The sequence below is a fragment of the Eulemur rufifrons genome, chromosome 19 (assembly GCF_041146395.1).
Source record: "Eulemur rufifrons isolate Redbay chromosome 19, OSU_ERuf_1, whole genome shotgun sequence".
Lineage (NCBI taxonomy): Eukaryota > Metazoa > Chordata > Mammalia > Primates > Lemuridae > Eulemur > Eulemur rufifrons.
The window spans coordinates 18,620,004-18,636,537 of NC_091001.1; the positions used below are offsets into that span (position 1 = coordinate 18,620,004).

Genomic DNA, 16,534 nt, shown 5'->3' on the forward strand with positions numbered 1-16,534 from the left:
CAGAGAGAGACCATAAAAAAAAGAGGCCATGTTAGATACCCCGGCCCCAGCAGAGGCTCCCAGATGAATGCAACTGCCATAGTGACCTCAGCCCATACCTAAGGAAACAGGAAAACTGCCCAGCTGGGCCCAGTCAACCCACAGAATCAGGGGAAATAATAAACTGTTGTCATTTTAAGCCATTACATTTTGGGGTGGTTTGTAAAGCAGCAATAGATACCGTCAAAATAGTATATATATTTGAGAAATCCAAGAAGGTGAGACTAAAAATTTTTATAAAACTAGTAACACGTACAGACATATCAGGGGATGGACCCACAAACACTCTGTAAATACAGCGGCTAAAATAAACATGTAAAAAGAAAAACTAAACATGCTGAAAATGAAGGAGTTGAGCCATATGAGGAATAAACAGAAATTTTAAAACTAGAAACATAGTCATTCTGTTGTAAGAGAATACAAAGGAAAATGTTTTTCCACCTACTTCATCACTTTCATCTACTTCAATTCCACCATCTTTGTCATCATCCATTTGTTTATGTATTGTTTGAAGAGCTTCCAGACTAAATCTATCTTCTTCTGTAAAGCATGGTGGACTCAGTGACATGCAGGGATCTGAAATAGAACAAAGGGCAATTACTAACTTGCTATACCAAAACACAGGCTTTAGTTAGAGAATATAACTTTTTTAAAAAAACCAACACAATTAAACTTCAGACTAAGTCAAACTAAGAGGCTTTAAAATGTCTAGCATTCTTCACATCACAAGTACAATATATGAACACAACTGACTAAAAATAAACAATCCAACTTAATTAGTACTAGGCAACTACAACCAGAGTCATACTAGTACTAACTTCCAACCAGAGTCATATTAGTACTAACTTCGGGTTGCCTAAAATCTTCTACATCTTTAACCATTTCTTACCCAACCTGTTGTATTTACTAATCATTCCCCCCCAAAAAAGATGATCTCCCCTCATTTAAAAAAAACTAAAAAGCACAGAATACAAGGTGCTATTTTTATACTGTCCAGTTTAACTAAAATATAAGTCCTAGGAAAGTATCACCAAAAAAAAGCAAAGGAAATGTAGAATATTCACATGATCCTTTTTTTCATTTTTCTATTTAAGTTAATCAAGAGTCTACTTACATGACTTTTTTAAAAAAAACATAACTTCTTAGGTTCAACAACCACCAAAAAAAAAAAAAAAGACTGATTTTTTTTTTTTTTTTTTTTTTTTTTGAGACAGAGTCTCACTCTGTTGCCCAGGCTAGAGTGAGTGCCGTGGCGTCAGCCTAGCTCACAGCAACCTCAAACTCCTGAGCTCAAGCGATCCTCCTGTCTCAGCCTCCCGAGTAGCTGGGACTACAGGCATGCGCCACCATGCCCGGCTAATTTTTTCTATATATATTTTTAGCTGTCCATATAATTTCTTTCTATTTTTAGTAGAGGTGGGGTCTCGCTCTTGCTCAGGCTGGTCTCGAACTCCTGAGCTCAAACGATCCGCCCACCTCGGCCTCCCAGAGTGCTAGGATTACAGGCGTGAGCCACCGCGCCCGGCCTGATTTTTTTTAAATCTTGTTCTTGTTTTCCTCAATACACATTTATTGGTCAAACCTCTTCCTATGAAATATGTGAATCCTCATAGCTTATCAACAACTAACATGTTAGAGAGCATGTTTATGGCTCAAAATCAGACTCATGAAAATTACCTCCTGTTGACATAACTAGTAAACAACCTATATATTAATATCAAAATGGATAAGTACTGCCAAAGCTTCACTCACACCCAATCTGGCTGACTGATGTATTAAAAAATTCCAGAAACTTCTATTATATTAGGTCACTAAAATGATATTCTTTTAAAATGTCATCAGAGCCACATGTATTTCTAGAAACAGTATGGCCTTAAAGTTTAATGTGGTTAGCATAAGAGAGGGGTCAGTCAAAGTTTGGTTATACTAGATTTTTAACTATTGATGAAATACCATTCTGGTCCTATCATTAATTATCATTAGTTAACTGAGAACAAATCACTTTTTCTTGTGTTACCTCATCTCTAAAACAAAGCAAACAGACCAGATGTTTACTAAGGTCTATCGCTGCTATGAGTAACTAACAATATCTAATTCTGTGCTTAGAAAAAAGAATCGGAAGAAGAGAAGCTAGTACTTGAGACTCAAAGATCATTTTATTTTCTAAAAAATAATTCAGATCTATATTATCTACATGTTACAGTTACAACCAAAAAAAAATTTTGGTGACTTAAAAGTTTTAATGGGGGGGGGAGAAGATGGCAGAGTGGTGGTGACTGCCTGGATCCGCGCTCCCGGTGAGGAAGTCGGGGATCCGGACCTGCCACAACGCTAGAGGACCGCTCCCACGCAGGAACAGCGGTGTGAATCCACGGAGAATCAGCGGGGGACAAACAGAGCGAGTGACTTCTGAGGTGAACGAAAATTAAGATCGCGAGATTCTGCAGAACACAGGACAGACAGTAGACAGCGGAGCTCCGGTCGGCTACACCCGCCCCCAGGTGGGGCGGGGGCAGCCTCCTGGGAAAGCGGCTTGCGCTCCTCACTGACCTCCACTCCCAATTGTTTAGAGACCTGCCTCAAGCCAGTGCAGAATCACCAAGAGAGACGTGGGGCATTGCAGACAGGAGGCTTTTTCGGGAAAATAGCTTAGAACCTGGGGGGTCTCAGCTGAGATAGCTCTTGGCGAGGAGGGACGGACCTGCGCCAGGGCGGAAAAGCACAAAGGATCCCCGAACAGGGAATTACGTTGTGCCTCGATGCTGCCTTTTTTGGCGGTTCTCCAGCCGGTGGCCCCCGGTGGGCATCTTTGCTCGCCAGCCCCCCGGCAGCAGCGGTCTCTGCCTGCCGGGGAGCTGGTCCCCTCCAGCCCCGGAGCTCTGCGGGCGCCATCTTGAAAGCGAGGGCGAAACCGCTCGGGAGCCATAAGGTGCCGAGCGGCTCTCTCTGCCCGGCGCCCTCTGCTGGTTTCTGAACCCACGCCAGGAGTGCGGGATATGCATGAGCACGCTGGGCAGAAGACAATAACGGGTGAACAGCTTGGACCCTGGGGGAATCTCTGCCCGGGCGGTGCTCTGTGTGAAGAGGCGGAGCTGCGCTAAGGCGTAAAAAAAAATAATAATAATAATAGGGTCACCAAACTATATATTTTATTCTTGGTGTATTTTTTCTGGTTTTTTTTGCGGCGGCTCACGAGCTGGACAGCCTCAGCGGGCACCTTTGCCCTCCAGGCCTCTGGCTGCCGTGCCTTTTGAACGCGGAAGCTAGATCCCCACCACCCCCGGAGCTCTGCGTGCGCGCAGGTGCCATCTTGAAATCTACAGCAAAAGCACTCAGGACCCAAAAGATGCCGAGCAGGCGTGAAGGGGTGGAGCTGCGCTAAGGCGTAAAAACAAAAACATAGAGTCGCCAAACTATATACTTCAGATTTGTGTATCTTTTCGTTTTGCGGTGTGGTGTGGTGTTGTGTGCTTTTGTTTTTGTTCTTTTTTGTTTGTGCTTTTGGTGTTTTTGGTTTGGTTTTTTGTGGGGGTTTTTTTATATATTTTTTTCTTCTTTTTTTCTTTTTTCTTTCTTTTTCTTCTCTTTCTTTTCTTTCTTTTCTCTTCTTTTTTTTTCTTTTTTTTTTCTTTCGTCTCTATTTTTGCCTTCTAACTGGGGAGCCATGGTGAGCTTCGGAACTGGCCAGGACCCTGGCTCTGGTACATACCGGAACCTGAGCAGTCACCCCCAGCGCCGGCGATCTGCGGGCGCACAATCGCCATCTTGGAGCCCACAGCCAAGTCACTGCAGAGCAATAAGGTGCCAAGAGGCTCCCTGGATCGCCCCCTCCACTGGTCCACGGACCTTATATAGGGGTCCCGCCCATGTGTAAACACTGAATACTTCTCCAGAAGCGAGAGTGTGGAGCCTGGTCCCTGGGGACATTGGGCCAAGGCAGACTTTTGCCCATGGGAGCTGCAGCAACTGGGGCGCTAAGGGAGCGAGGGCACCGTCCACTCCCCATAGCTAGTATCTTTCCTGCAGATAGAGACAGAAATCACCCCTATAGAGGAAGAACCAAAGGGAAACAAACAAACAAACAAACAAAGAGAATTTCGGTCTACGACTAGTGTGGACCCTGCCTGCCTTCTGAAAGACCACAACACAGTGTCCTAACTCGCCAAAGCGGTCTTGGATCACTCCAATCCTCTAGGATTGGACCCATCAGAAGCAGTCCCCCAAGTGAAATAGAAAAATCTCTAAACAATACACAACAGTCTCCCCCTCTTGCCACAGGAAGCAACATACCTAGACTGCTTCACAGCCTAAGAATAGAGCACAAAGAGTGTTGTTAACCTGACTAAATCTATAAGAAAAGATCCAATGATAAATCTAGATGAGAAGGGCCCAGCGAAAAAACACGGGGAGCACAAAGAATCAAACAGAAAGCTCACCCCCAAAGAGAAATACCAGCTCTCAACCATTTGACACAAACCAGACTCAAAACACCAACATGTCACAATAAGAATTCCAATTATGGATTATAAACAAGCTGAATAATATACAAGAATCAATGGATAACCAACACAAAGAAACCACAAAAAAAAATACAGGATTTGGAGGAAAAATTCACTAAAGAAATTGAAATATTGAAGAAAAACGAAACCAACTCCTAGAAATGAAGAATTCACTCAGAGAGCTACAAAACACTGTGGAAAGTCTGAAGAGCAGGGTAGATCAAACAGAAGAAAGAATCTCAGAAATTGAAGATAACTCTTTCCAACTAGTCAGTCACAGAGATAGATCAAAGAAGTAAGAGAAATGATCAGAGTCTTCAAGAAATGTGGGCTTATGTGAAGAAACCTAACTTGAGAGTTATTGGCATTCCTGAGGGTTAAGAAGACAATAAGCAAGGGTTGGACAAGCTATTTGAAGACATAATCGAGGAAAATTTTCCAGGCCTTGCTAATACTCTAGACATAAAGATTCAAGAAGCTCAAAGGACCCCTGGGAGATTCATAGCAAACAGGAAAACACCACGCCATGTAGTCATCAGGCTGACCAAAATATCCACTAAAGAGTCCCTTCTCCGAGCTGTAAGGAGAAAGAAACAAGTAACTTACAAAGGAAAACCCATCAGAATTATGCCAGATTTCTCAGCTGAAACCTTACAAGCTAGAAGAGGTTGGGGCTCCATTTTCACGCTTCTGAAACAGAATAATGCCCAGCCTAGAATCTTGTACCCAGCTAAGCTAAGTTTTCTATACGAAGGAGAAATTAAGACATTCTCAGATAAACAAAGGTTGAGGGAATTCACCAAGACAAGACCAGCCCTCCAAGAAGTACTCAAAAGAGAATTACACACGGATCAGCACAAGAAAGATCCACAAATGTAAAACTACTCAAGAGCTAAAGATCAAATTCCAGATACCACAATGGCTCAGGAAAGAAAACATCGCAATGAAGTTCTACCCAACAAGCTGAACAAAAAACCGTCTCACTTATCAGTTTTCTCAATAAATGTGAATGGCTTGAATTCCCCGTTCAAGAGACATAGACTGGCCCAATGGATAAAAAAAACACAATCCAAGTATCTGCTGTCTTCAAGAAACTCACCTAACCTGCAAAGATGCATTTAGACTGAAAATAAAAGGATGGAAATCACTATTTCAAGCAAATGGTAACCAAAAGAAAGCTGGTGTGGCAATCTTAATTTCCAATAACTTAGCTTTCAAACCAACAAAAATAATAAAAGACAAAGATGGCTACTACATACTGGTTAAGGGCACAATTCAACAAGAAGCCATGACTATACTCAATATATATGCACCCAACCTAGGTGCACCTAGATTCATAAAGCAAACCCTACTAGATCTGAACCAAATGATAAATAACAATACTGTAATAGCTGGAGACTTTAACACCCCACTGACAGTACAGGACAGATCCTCTAAACAGAAAATAAACAAAGACATAATGGACCTAAATAGAATGCTAGAACAAATGGGCATGGCTGCCAACTATAGGACATTCTACCCAAAGTCCACAGAATATACATTCTTCTCATCAGCTCACAGGACATTCTCTAAGATTGACCATGTCCTAGCACATAAATCATGTCTTCAAAAATTCAAAAAAATAGAAATTATACCATGCATCTTCTCAGATCACAGCGGAATAAAAGTAACAATGAACATAAACAGAAACCGTCACTCTTACTCAAAGTCATGGAAGCTAAATAACTTTCTCCTGAATAATTATTCTATAAAGGAAGAAATCAAGATGGAAATCAAAAGTTTCTTTGAATTAAATGACAATGGAGATACAACTTATCAAAATCTAAAGCAGTCCTGAGAGGGAAATTCATATCCATAAATGCCTATATCAAAAAGACAGAAAACCTGCAAATAGACAACCTAACAAATAGACTCAAAGAGCTGGAGAAAGAAGAACAGAACAACCCCAAACCCAGCAGAAGGCGAGAAATTACTAAGATCAAATCAGAATTAAATGAAAAGGACAACAAAGAAACTATAAGGGAAATTAATAGAACAAAAAGTTGGTTCTTTGAAAAGATAAACAAAATAGACACACCTCTGGCTAGACTAACCAAGAGCACAAAAGTAAAATCTCTAATAACCTCCATTAGGAACATGAAAGGAGAAATCACAACCGATGCTACAGAGATACAAGATATCATCTATGAATTCTACAAAAATCTTTATGCACACAAACTGGAGAATGCGGAGGAAATGGACAAATTTTTAGAAACACATAGTCTTCCCAGGCTCAACAAGGAAGAAATAGAGTACCTGAACAGACCAATATCAAGAACTGAAATCGAAACAGCAATAAAAAACCTTCCCAAAAAGAAAAGCCCTGGTCCAGATGGGTTCATACCTGAATTTTACCACACATGCAAAGAAGAACTGGTGCCCATCCTACATAAACTATTCTCCAATATTGAGAAGGATGGAATTCTCCCCAACACGTTCTACCAAGCCAATATAACATTGATACCAAAACCAGGAAAGGACACAACAAAAATAGAGAACTACAGACCAATTTCTCTCATGAATATAGATGCAAAAATTTTCAATAAAATACTAGCAAATCGAATCCAAGTACTTATCAAAAAAATAATCCACCAGGACCAAGTGGGCTTCATCCCAGAGATGCAGGGGTGGTCCAACATACGTAAATCTATAAATGTAATTCACCACATAAATAGAAGCAAAAACAAAAACCATATGATACTCTCATTAGATGCAGAAAAAGCATTTGACAAAATTCAACACCCTTTTAGGATAAAAACGCTTAACAAAATAGGCGTAGATGGAACTTACCTAAAAATGATATGAGCCATATATGACAAACCCACAGCCAACATCATTCTGAATGGGGAAAAATTGAAGGCACTCCCACTTAGAACTGGAATCAGACAGGGCTGCCCACTGTCCCCATTACTTTTCAACATAGTATTGGAAGTCCTTGCGAGAGCTATCAGGCAAGAGAGCAGAATCAAGGGAGTCCAAATAGGGAAGGAAGAAATCAAACTCTCACTTTTTGCTGATGATATGATGTTATATCTGGAAAACCCCCAGGATTCAACCATGAGACTCCTGGAATTGATTAACGAATATAGCAAAGTCTCAGGCTACAAAATTAATATACACAAATCAGAGGCATGTATATATGCCAATAACAGTCAATCGGAAAACCAAATTAAAGACTCAATACCCTTCAAAATAGCAACAAAGAAAATAAAATATCCAGGTATATACCTAACTAAAGAGGTAAAGGACCTCTATAAGGAAAACTATGAAACACTGAGAAAAGAAATAGCAGAACTTGCAAATAGATGGAAAAATATACCATGCTCGTGGATCGGAAGAATCAACATTGTTAAAATGTCTATACTATCCAAAGTGATCTACAGATTCAATGCAATCCCTATTAAATTACCAACATCATTCTTCACAGATGTAGAGAAAATAATTATACACTTTGTATGGAATCAGAGAAGACCCCATATAGCAAAAGCAATTTTAAGCAACAAAAACAAAATGGGAGGTATTAATTTGCCAGACCTCAAACTATACTACAAAGCCGTGGTTCTTAAAACAGCCTGGTACTGGCACAAGTACAGGGACACAGACCAGTGGAACACAACAGAAAATCCAAATATAGAACCATCCTCATATAGTCACCTAATTTTTGACAAAGCGGGAAAGAATATACTCTGGGGACAAGAATCCCTATTCAATAAATGGTGCTGGGAGAATTGGTTAGCCACTTGCAGAAGACTGAAACAGGACCCACAGCTTTCATCTCTCACAAAAATCAAATCACGGTGGATAACAGACTTAAACCTTAGGCGTGATACAATCAGAATTCTAGAAGAAAATGTAGGAAAGACTCTTACAGACATTGGCCTAGGCAAAGAATTTATGAAGAAGACCCCAAGGCAATCAAAGCAGCAACAAAAATAAATGAATGGGATATGATTAAATTAAAAAGCTTCTGCACAGCCAAAGAAACAGTCACGAGAATAAAGAGACCACCTACAGAATGGGAAAAAATTTTTGCATACTACACATCAGATAAAGGACTGATAACAAGAATCTATTTAGAACTCAGGAAAATCAGCAAGAAAAAAATCAAGCAACCCTATCAAAAAGTGGGCAAATGACATGAATAGAAACTTCTCGAAAGAAGATATAAGAATGGCTAACAAACATATGAAAAAATGCTCAACATCCCTAATCATCAGAGAAATGCAAATCAAAATCACAATGAGATATCACTTAACCCCAGTGAGAATGGCCTTTATCAAAAAAACCCAAAACAACACATGTTGGCGTGGATGTGGAGAGACAGGAACACTCAGACACTGCTGATGGGACTGCAAACTAGTGCAACCCCTGTGGAAAGCATTATGGAGGTATCTTAAACAGATTCAAGTAGACATGCCATTTGATCCAGCAATCCCATTATTGGGCATATACCCAAAGGAAAAAAGGTCATTCTGTAACAAAGACACATGTACCCGAATGTTTATAGCAGCACAATTCACAATTGCAAAGATGTGGAAACAACCCAAATGCCCATCAATACATGATTGGATTAGTAAGCTGTGGTATATGTATACCATGGAATATTACTCAGCTATAAGAAATAACGAAGATATGACATCTCTATGGTTCTCCTGGAGAGAGCTGGAACCCATTATATTAAGTGAAGTATCCCAAGAATGGAAAAACAAGCATCACATGTACTCACCAGAAAATTGGTTTCCCTGATCATCACCTAAATACACATCTGGGAACTACACCAATCGGATATCAGACTGAGGTGGGGGGTGGGAGGAGGGGATGGATATATGCCTACACAATGAGTGCATTGCGCACCGTTTGGGGAATGGTAACGCTTGAAGGTGCTGACTCAGGAAGGGGGGGTGGGGAAGGGAGGGATATATACCTACATGATGGGTGCAACGCACACTACCTGGGGAACAGACACGCCTGGAGCTCTGACTTGGGGGGAAAGGTGGTACATGGGCAATGTATGTAACCTGCAATTCTGTATCCCCCATAACAATAAGATGAAATAAAAAAAAAAGTTTTAATAGTTTTAATTCAAAATCTAATTTTAATTTCTTTAGAGAAGCAAAAGAGAAGAAGAAACTATAAAAGGCGGAAACAGAATTATTAATATAAGTTATATATGACATATGAATATGTATACACACAAATACTTAAAATGCTGACCAAGAATTGCTAAAATCTAAGAACTTACAGACATAATGGTCAATTATAATCCCTAATTCACAAAACAACCATAACCCTGCTATGCCTATGAATTCAAATTTATTTGCAATTATTTTGATAGATGCAAAGTAAAAGATCAGCTCTCAGGTATCTAAACAATGTACAGTGTAAAGAAGATCTGTATACAATGTATAGTTGCCTCCAGCAGACCTATTTTTTACACATATTTCATTTTGCTAAAAACCATACAAAGTGAATGAGTTTACCTCAACTGGTATATAAAGGGTCAGCATGACTCACCCTGATTAAATAGGCTTTGTTCTCAAACTCGCTAAGTGGAGTCAATAGTGTGGGCTGTACAAACTTTAGACAGCACTAGGAGAAAATTAGGAGTAACATATGCCCTGAAAAAATTCATATAAAAATAAAACTGATAATTATTTACTTAAATGAATATATTTCATAAACATTAACTCATCTAATAAAACACTCTATCAAGGTCTACCTCAAGATGTAACTTCTCCATGAAGTCTTTCATAAATACTATCTACCAGTGTTCACTTCCTTCTCTGAACTCCATTCCATCCATTCCATAAATACCTACCGAGCACCTACCATGTGCCAGGTACTGGAAATAACCATAGTGAACAAAACAGTCAAAACTCCTCATGAAACTTACATTCTAGTGGGGGCTATGAACATAACAAGATAAGTAAGTAAAAGGTATAGGCATGTTAGTAGTGGTACATATTAAGGAGAAAAACAGAGTAAAGAGCAAATATGAAATATCAAGAATTTGAAATTTGATTATATCTTTATTTTCAAAGCATTCTAAGTCCTCACTTAATACTAATCTTTATTAATCTCTAATTGCTTTCTGTGTCATTTTTCCACACAACTAAGATTATGAACAGGGCAGGGACCATGTTCTTCCACTTCTCACATGTTCATAATACCCAGGACATAGCTGAGCATATTTTAAGCCTCTGATAAATTCTGTTACTTCACACGTTAACTAAATCACAGACTTCTAGGCTTCTATACTGTGCAAGGCAATGACAGGTATTAGGAAATAAAGAGATAATAAAGTATCCTGTACTCAAAACAGCTCACAGTCTAACAGACATGTAGACTCCTACAATGTATTACATTAGGTAAAGTTGGAGCATTTTAAATGACCTGTAGTTGATAACTCGAGAAGGGAGAAAAGCATGCCTAGAAGAACGCTGACTCATCATATGTTCAGTGACATGAAAAGAACATGAAACATTCAGAGAAGTGCAAGTGGGTTAACATGTCTGGAGTACAGAGAACATATGGAAAAGGGATAGGAGATCAGGTAGGAGATTGGTAAGAGGCCAGATCTCTAAAAGCTCTGATTTCCATACTAAGGAATTTGGATTTTTATCCTAAAAACTTTAGGAAGTCACTAAGGGATTTCAAGGAGGGGACTAACACAATCCAATTCATTATACAAAGATCACTCTGGTGACAATGGAACAGGATGGAGGCAAGACTGAGAAGCACAGCTGTGGGCAAGTGCTAGAGCAATCTTGGCAGCACTCAAAAGTCCATGCCTCCAAGAAACAGAGAAGGTAGATAATGAGACTGCTCCAGGGTTTGGTGTTCTGCCAAGTTGGAGCAGCAGAAGGAAAGACAGGAGTTGAAGTTATGACAAGAGTGATCCATTTCTCTCCATGAAATTTTAATTCCTTTAAAGTACAATGACTTAAGTTTTACAAATATAATTTAGAATAGTTGTGGATTCTGACCTCTATTATCTGTTCTAATGTCTTATTTCATTTCTTTCTCAGTTCTTTCCCATCTAGGTTAATTCAGGAGAGGTGATCATTTTAACTCAAATTAGCTGGCCCAAATTTCTTCTAAAATATACAATCTGTTATAAAAGCTCCGTGCCTATAATTAATCTGGTATAACGGTTTCAAAGAAAACTGCTAAACTACCAAAATTTTTCTTCTTTGCCAGTATTTCATAGACATCTACCTTAGCCACTCAAAATGTGCCAGTGCACGTCACGTACTCCATTCCTCAAACATTTTTCTCATTCAAACTGACTTCAGTTGTTCAGTTAAACATAATATGGAGTGCTATCATGTGTCAGGCCCTGTGCTTGATACTGGGGACACAATGCAACAACTAAGACAAATTTCCTCCCCTCAGTGCCCTCACCTTGTGTTAAATGCAACATGGTGTGATACATCTTTTAAGCATTATATGCTGACCATTCTTTTCTTTCCTCAGGATTGACAGCAGCACTTTGCACGAAGGAAAAAGGTAACACCTACAACAGAATGAGCCCTAACCAAAGTCAGCAATCACCATCACTAAATTCCACCTTGTTTTCCTGTATTCAGAGCCAAACACTCAGTTTTATTCTGCAGAAATAAAGCTAAATGAATTAAAATAATTTCACCTAATAAGAAATATCTACTATATTCTAGAAACCAATTCCATTTTACATACATAACTTATTCCCTGCAACCTGTGTGGGGCAGATATTATCTCCACTTTTCAGATGTGGATAAGAGACTCATGAGTAACTTGCTTAAAATCATATCCTTAGAATTGACAGGTGGCATTCTAACCAAGTCTTCAAAACTCCAAATCCATGCTCAAGTGTCAGCATAATGAACATAAATGAGTCAGTGTCACCAGTGTCAGAGAAAAATATCGTTTTCACAGATATTGCTAGGTCCTGGCTGAGGAGCTCAGAACACCACGAAGCATAAGTGTGCCCCAAGGAAGGGGATCACTAAACACTTCTGGAGTAATATTCACAATCAAGAATACATACCTATACCCTCTACTTTATTTTCCTTTTAATAATGTATCTCCATTTCTGTTCACACTCCCCTTGAACAAACCATTATGTTAAGTATATTACACTGTATCATAACTGCAAACTTGACTGTGAGCATGCACTGCTTTGACTTTTTCTTCTCAGTATCTACCAAAATGACTGACATATTTGTTGAATGATTTAAATACACATAAATATTAGAAGCCAAATAAATTAACTCCTAAATCCAAGTCATTTATCTAGCAAATATCTAAGTGCCAGATTCTAGGTTAGAAGCCAGGTATACAAAAGGTAAAAACAAATAAATAAAGTTAAATATGGCAGATGCAATCACAGGCTATATGTAATAGATATATACGGGTGGCAAAACTAAGAGAGTAGTCATGTCTACAAGCATAGCAAGAAAGGCTTCAAGAAGGAAGTGACATTTATATTGATTCTTTAAAGATGAGCAAGTGTTCTCTAGGAAGACACGTATGGGCAGGAGCATAAACTGCTAATAGTTATTACACTATAAAATGATAATAGTTATCAATTACGGAGTGTGTCTTATATATCATATAAAATATATTTATATATATAAAATGAAGTATTATATATTTCACTTTGCCTACAAAGTAGGCATTATTCTCACTTAGATAATTAAGAGAAAAGACAATATCAGTGAAGGCCAGAATATGGTAGGATATACGGATTATTCTAAAGTGACAATAAAGGAGAAAAAAATATTAGTAAGTTACTCGCTGAAAGCCCCAACTTGCCGTTTCCTTTGCCTGCAAAGTTCTCTCAAATATGTCCACGGTTGGTTAACTCCCTTTACTCAACTCAAATGCTCCTCCTCAGAGGCCATCTTATTTCCCTATCTAAAATAGCCTTCCCTTTGACTCTGTCTACTTGTTTATTTTTTCTTCATAGCACTGTATCACAGTGCACTATATTGCATGTTTTTTAGGAGAAGAGAAGTTTATTACTTTTCTGGCAAAGGAGGAAAATGGTAGGCTCTCATCTCAAAAACTCCAAATTTCCTAAACATAAGCAGAAATACAGACCTTTTAAAGGGAGGGCACTCAGTTCTAGACTACTGTGTTAATGATTCTAATCATCCCATGTACTAATATTTGCTTACTAGAACTTCCCCACTACAATGCACCATGAGATCACAGGCTTTGTTCTGATTATTTCTCTTTCCCTATGCCTAGAACAGTGTCTGGCACATAGTAAGTGCTCAAAACATATTTGTTTACTGAATTACCCCACTGGTTTTCCAATATAAATGTTTGGAAGACAAAAGCTTTTCAAGAAATTACTTGGCTGATTAGAAAACTAAAATGTAGAAATTAACATAAAATTCCTAACCTCTTCATGACATTGGAGTTATACCTAAATATTTAGTAGAAATCTAGTAACATTACTCTTCTGCTCCAACTATTCAATCGTCACCTAGAGCCTAAAGTCTATCATCAAATATCATTGTTTAAACATGAACTGAACAAAATATACAACATGCCACATAAAAATAACCAAGGAAACTTTAAAATATTTAAGGAAGTCCTCAAAAACTTCATGAGGTCAAGGACTAGGCCTGTTTCATTGATTACTATACATTACTATTAGTATATATTATTATTATACATCTTACTATATATATTATACATTATTGCCCCTAAAAAATAACTTGTCTGACTTTTATATGTAAGCAATTGCATTTTCAGTAGCCTTATGAAAGAGAAACTAGATTTTAGTAATTATGGTTTGAAAAGGGGAAAATAAGAACAAACACAAATAGAAATAAGATGAACTCTGGAAGCCACAATAATCCAGACTGTCTAGCAGACTAGTTCTCCACTAAGAGTGCTATGGCCTCCTCCCTTCTCCCTCCCAACTGCTACTGGAGATCACTGGGATTCGGGTGGGGGGTGTAATAATATTGAGTAACTGCAATGCATAAGCCAGTCCCACACTACAAACAATTGTCCTCTGCTATTCCAGCAGGAAAAAGAAAACACTAGTAAATGATGGGTGGAGTAGCAATAAGAAGTGAATCTGCAAAGATAGCTTGGGGCTATCAGTCAGTGAAGCACAATGAACATCAATAAGAGCAATCTAAAAGAAGCCACCGATGGTTTTTAAGCAGAACTGTGACATAATGAAAGATGTAATAGAAAAAAAAATTAATTACAACTTATATTTTGTATAGTACTTTCAAGTTTAAAAATGCTTTACCACATAGTCAGTTTTATTTTTTTAAATAGACTTTGTCTTTTAGAGTATTTTTAGGTTCACAGCAAAATTGAGCAGAAGGTACAGAGATCTCCCATATATTCCCTTCCCCAACACATGCACAGCCTCCAGTATTATCAACATCCCCCAACACAGTGGTACATTTCTTACAACTGATGAACCTACACTGACACATCATTATCACCCAGAGTCCATAGTTTACATTAAGGTTCACTCTTGGTATTGTACATTTTATGGGTGTAGACAGATATATAATCACATGTATCCACCATTATAATATCATACAAAGTAGCTTCACTGTCCCCAAAATCCTTTGTACTCTGCCTATTAATTCCTTGCTCCCTTCTAACCTCTGGTAACTGCTGGTATTTTTACCATCTGGATAGTTTTGCCTTTTCCAGAATATCGTATTCTTGAAACTATATAGTATGTGGCCTTTTTAGTTTGGCTTCTTTCACTTAGTAATGTGCATTTAAACTTTTTTGGTGTCTTTTCATGAATTGATAGCTCATTTCTTTCTAATGCTAAGCAACATTTCATTGTCTGGATGTATCACAGTTTACTTACTGATCCATTCACCTACTGAAGGACATCTTGGTTGTTTCCAAGTCTTACCAATTACAAATAAAGCTGCTGTAAACATGCACGTGCAGGTTTTCATGTGGACGTCATTTTCCAACTCCTTTGGATCAACAGCAAGCAGTGCAATTGCTGGACTGTATGGTAAGAATAGTTTTGTAAGAAACCACCAAACTGTCTTCCAAAGTAGTAGTATCACTTTGCTTTGCCACCAGCAATGAATGAGAGTTCCTATTGTTCCACATCCTTATCAGTGGTATTGTCAGTGCTCTGGATTTTGGCCATTAAGGTGTACAGTGTATCTCACTGTTTTAATTTGCATTTTCCTGATGACTTATGATGGGGTACATCTTTTCATATACTTATTTGCCATCTGTATGTCTCCTTTGGTAAGATGTGTCACTTTCATTTCAATCTAGAGTATATGTTTTCCACCAAAGAATACCTTTCACAATAGTCTAGGTAGGAAATATAGAATATAAACTACAGAAATGGCAGTGGGAATAGAAAGAAAAGGTTATATTGAAGTGACAACTGAATGTAGTGTGAGAATGGAGACAAATATGACTGACATTTCAGGCCTAAAAGTTGTCTAGTTAAAACAAAGGTACATTTGTCTTCTATTTGGCTGGGCCAGTCCAAACAACACAGAGTTACAAAATGCATCAAATGTGATTCCATTAAACCTTCACTGGAAGAATAAATATGTCGTATTTTATACTTCATCATCCCAGTCAACTGATATATGTAGGGCATACAGTTCAGAAACCTAAGAAAATAAGAGCTTAAGAAAAAAATGAAGATGAAAAAAGGAAATGAAGTCTTTAGAGCTAGTGTCCCTCCTATAATACCTTTTAAATAATCAAATTTCATGCAGAAAAGAACTAAGAAGGGGAGCCAGGTGACTCCTTAATCACAAACCAATGACTGTGGTTTGTTATACGCCAGCAGTGTATAACATCATATGCTGCCAAGAACTTGGCTTACCATACTGGCAACTATTTATGAATCTCATGATTTGGATTTTCTTAATTACTACCACTGAGAGAAATTTTTAAAATAAATATTGTTTGTATTTAGTACTTCTAACAGCTCAGGCATT

At 38.3% G+C, this 16,534-nt stretch overlaps 1 protein-coding gene across 2 annotated transcripts in view; it reads right to left on the reverse strand.

Annotated features, from left to right (window-relative positions):
* STIM2 (stromal interaction molecule 2) overlaps positions 1 to 16,534 on the reverse strand; it is a 148,290-nt gene that overhangs the window by 78,103 nt on the left and 53,653 nt on the right. For both annotated transcript variants that reach the window (XM_069494240.1, XM_069494239.1), the window contains exon 2: positions 485 to 615. In XM_069494240.1, the coding sequence (XP_069350341.1) occupies positions 485 to 615 (131 nt within the window). The remainder of the gene's footprint in view (positions 1 to 484; positions 616 to 16,534) is intronic.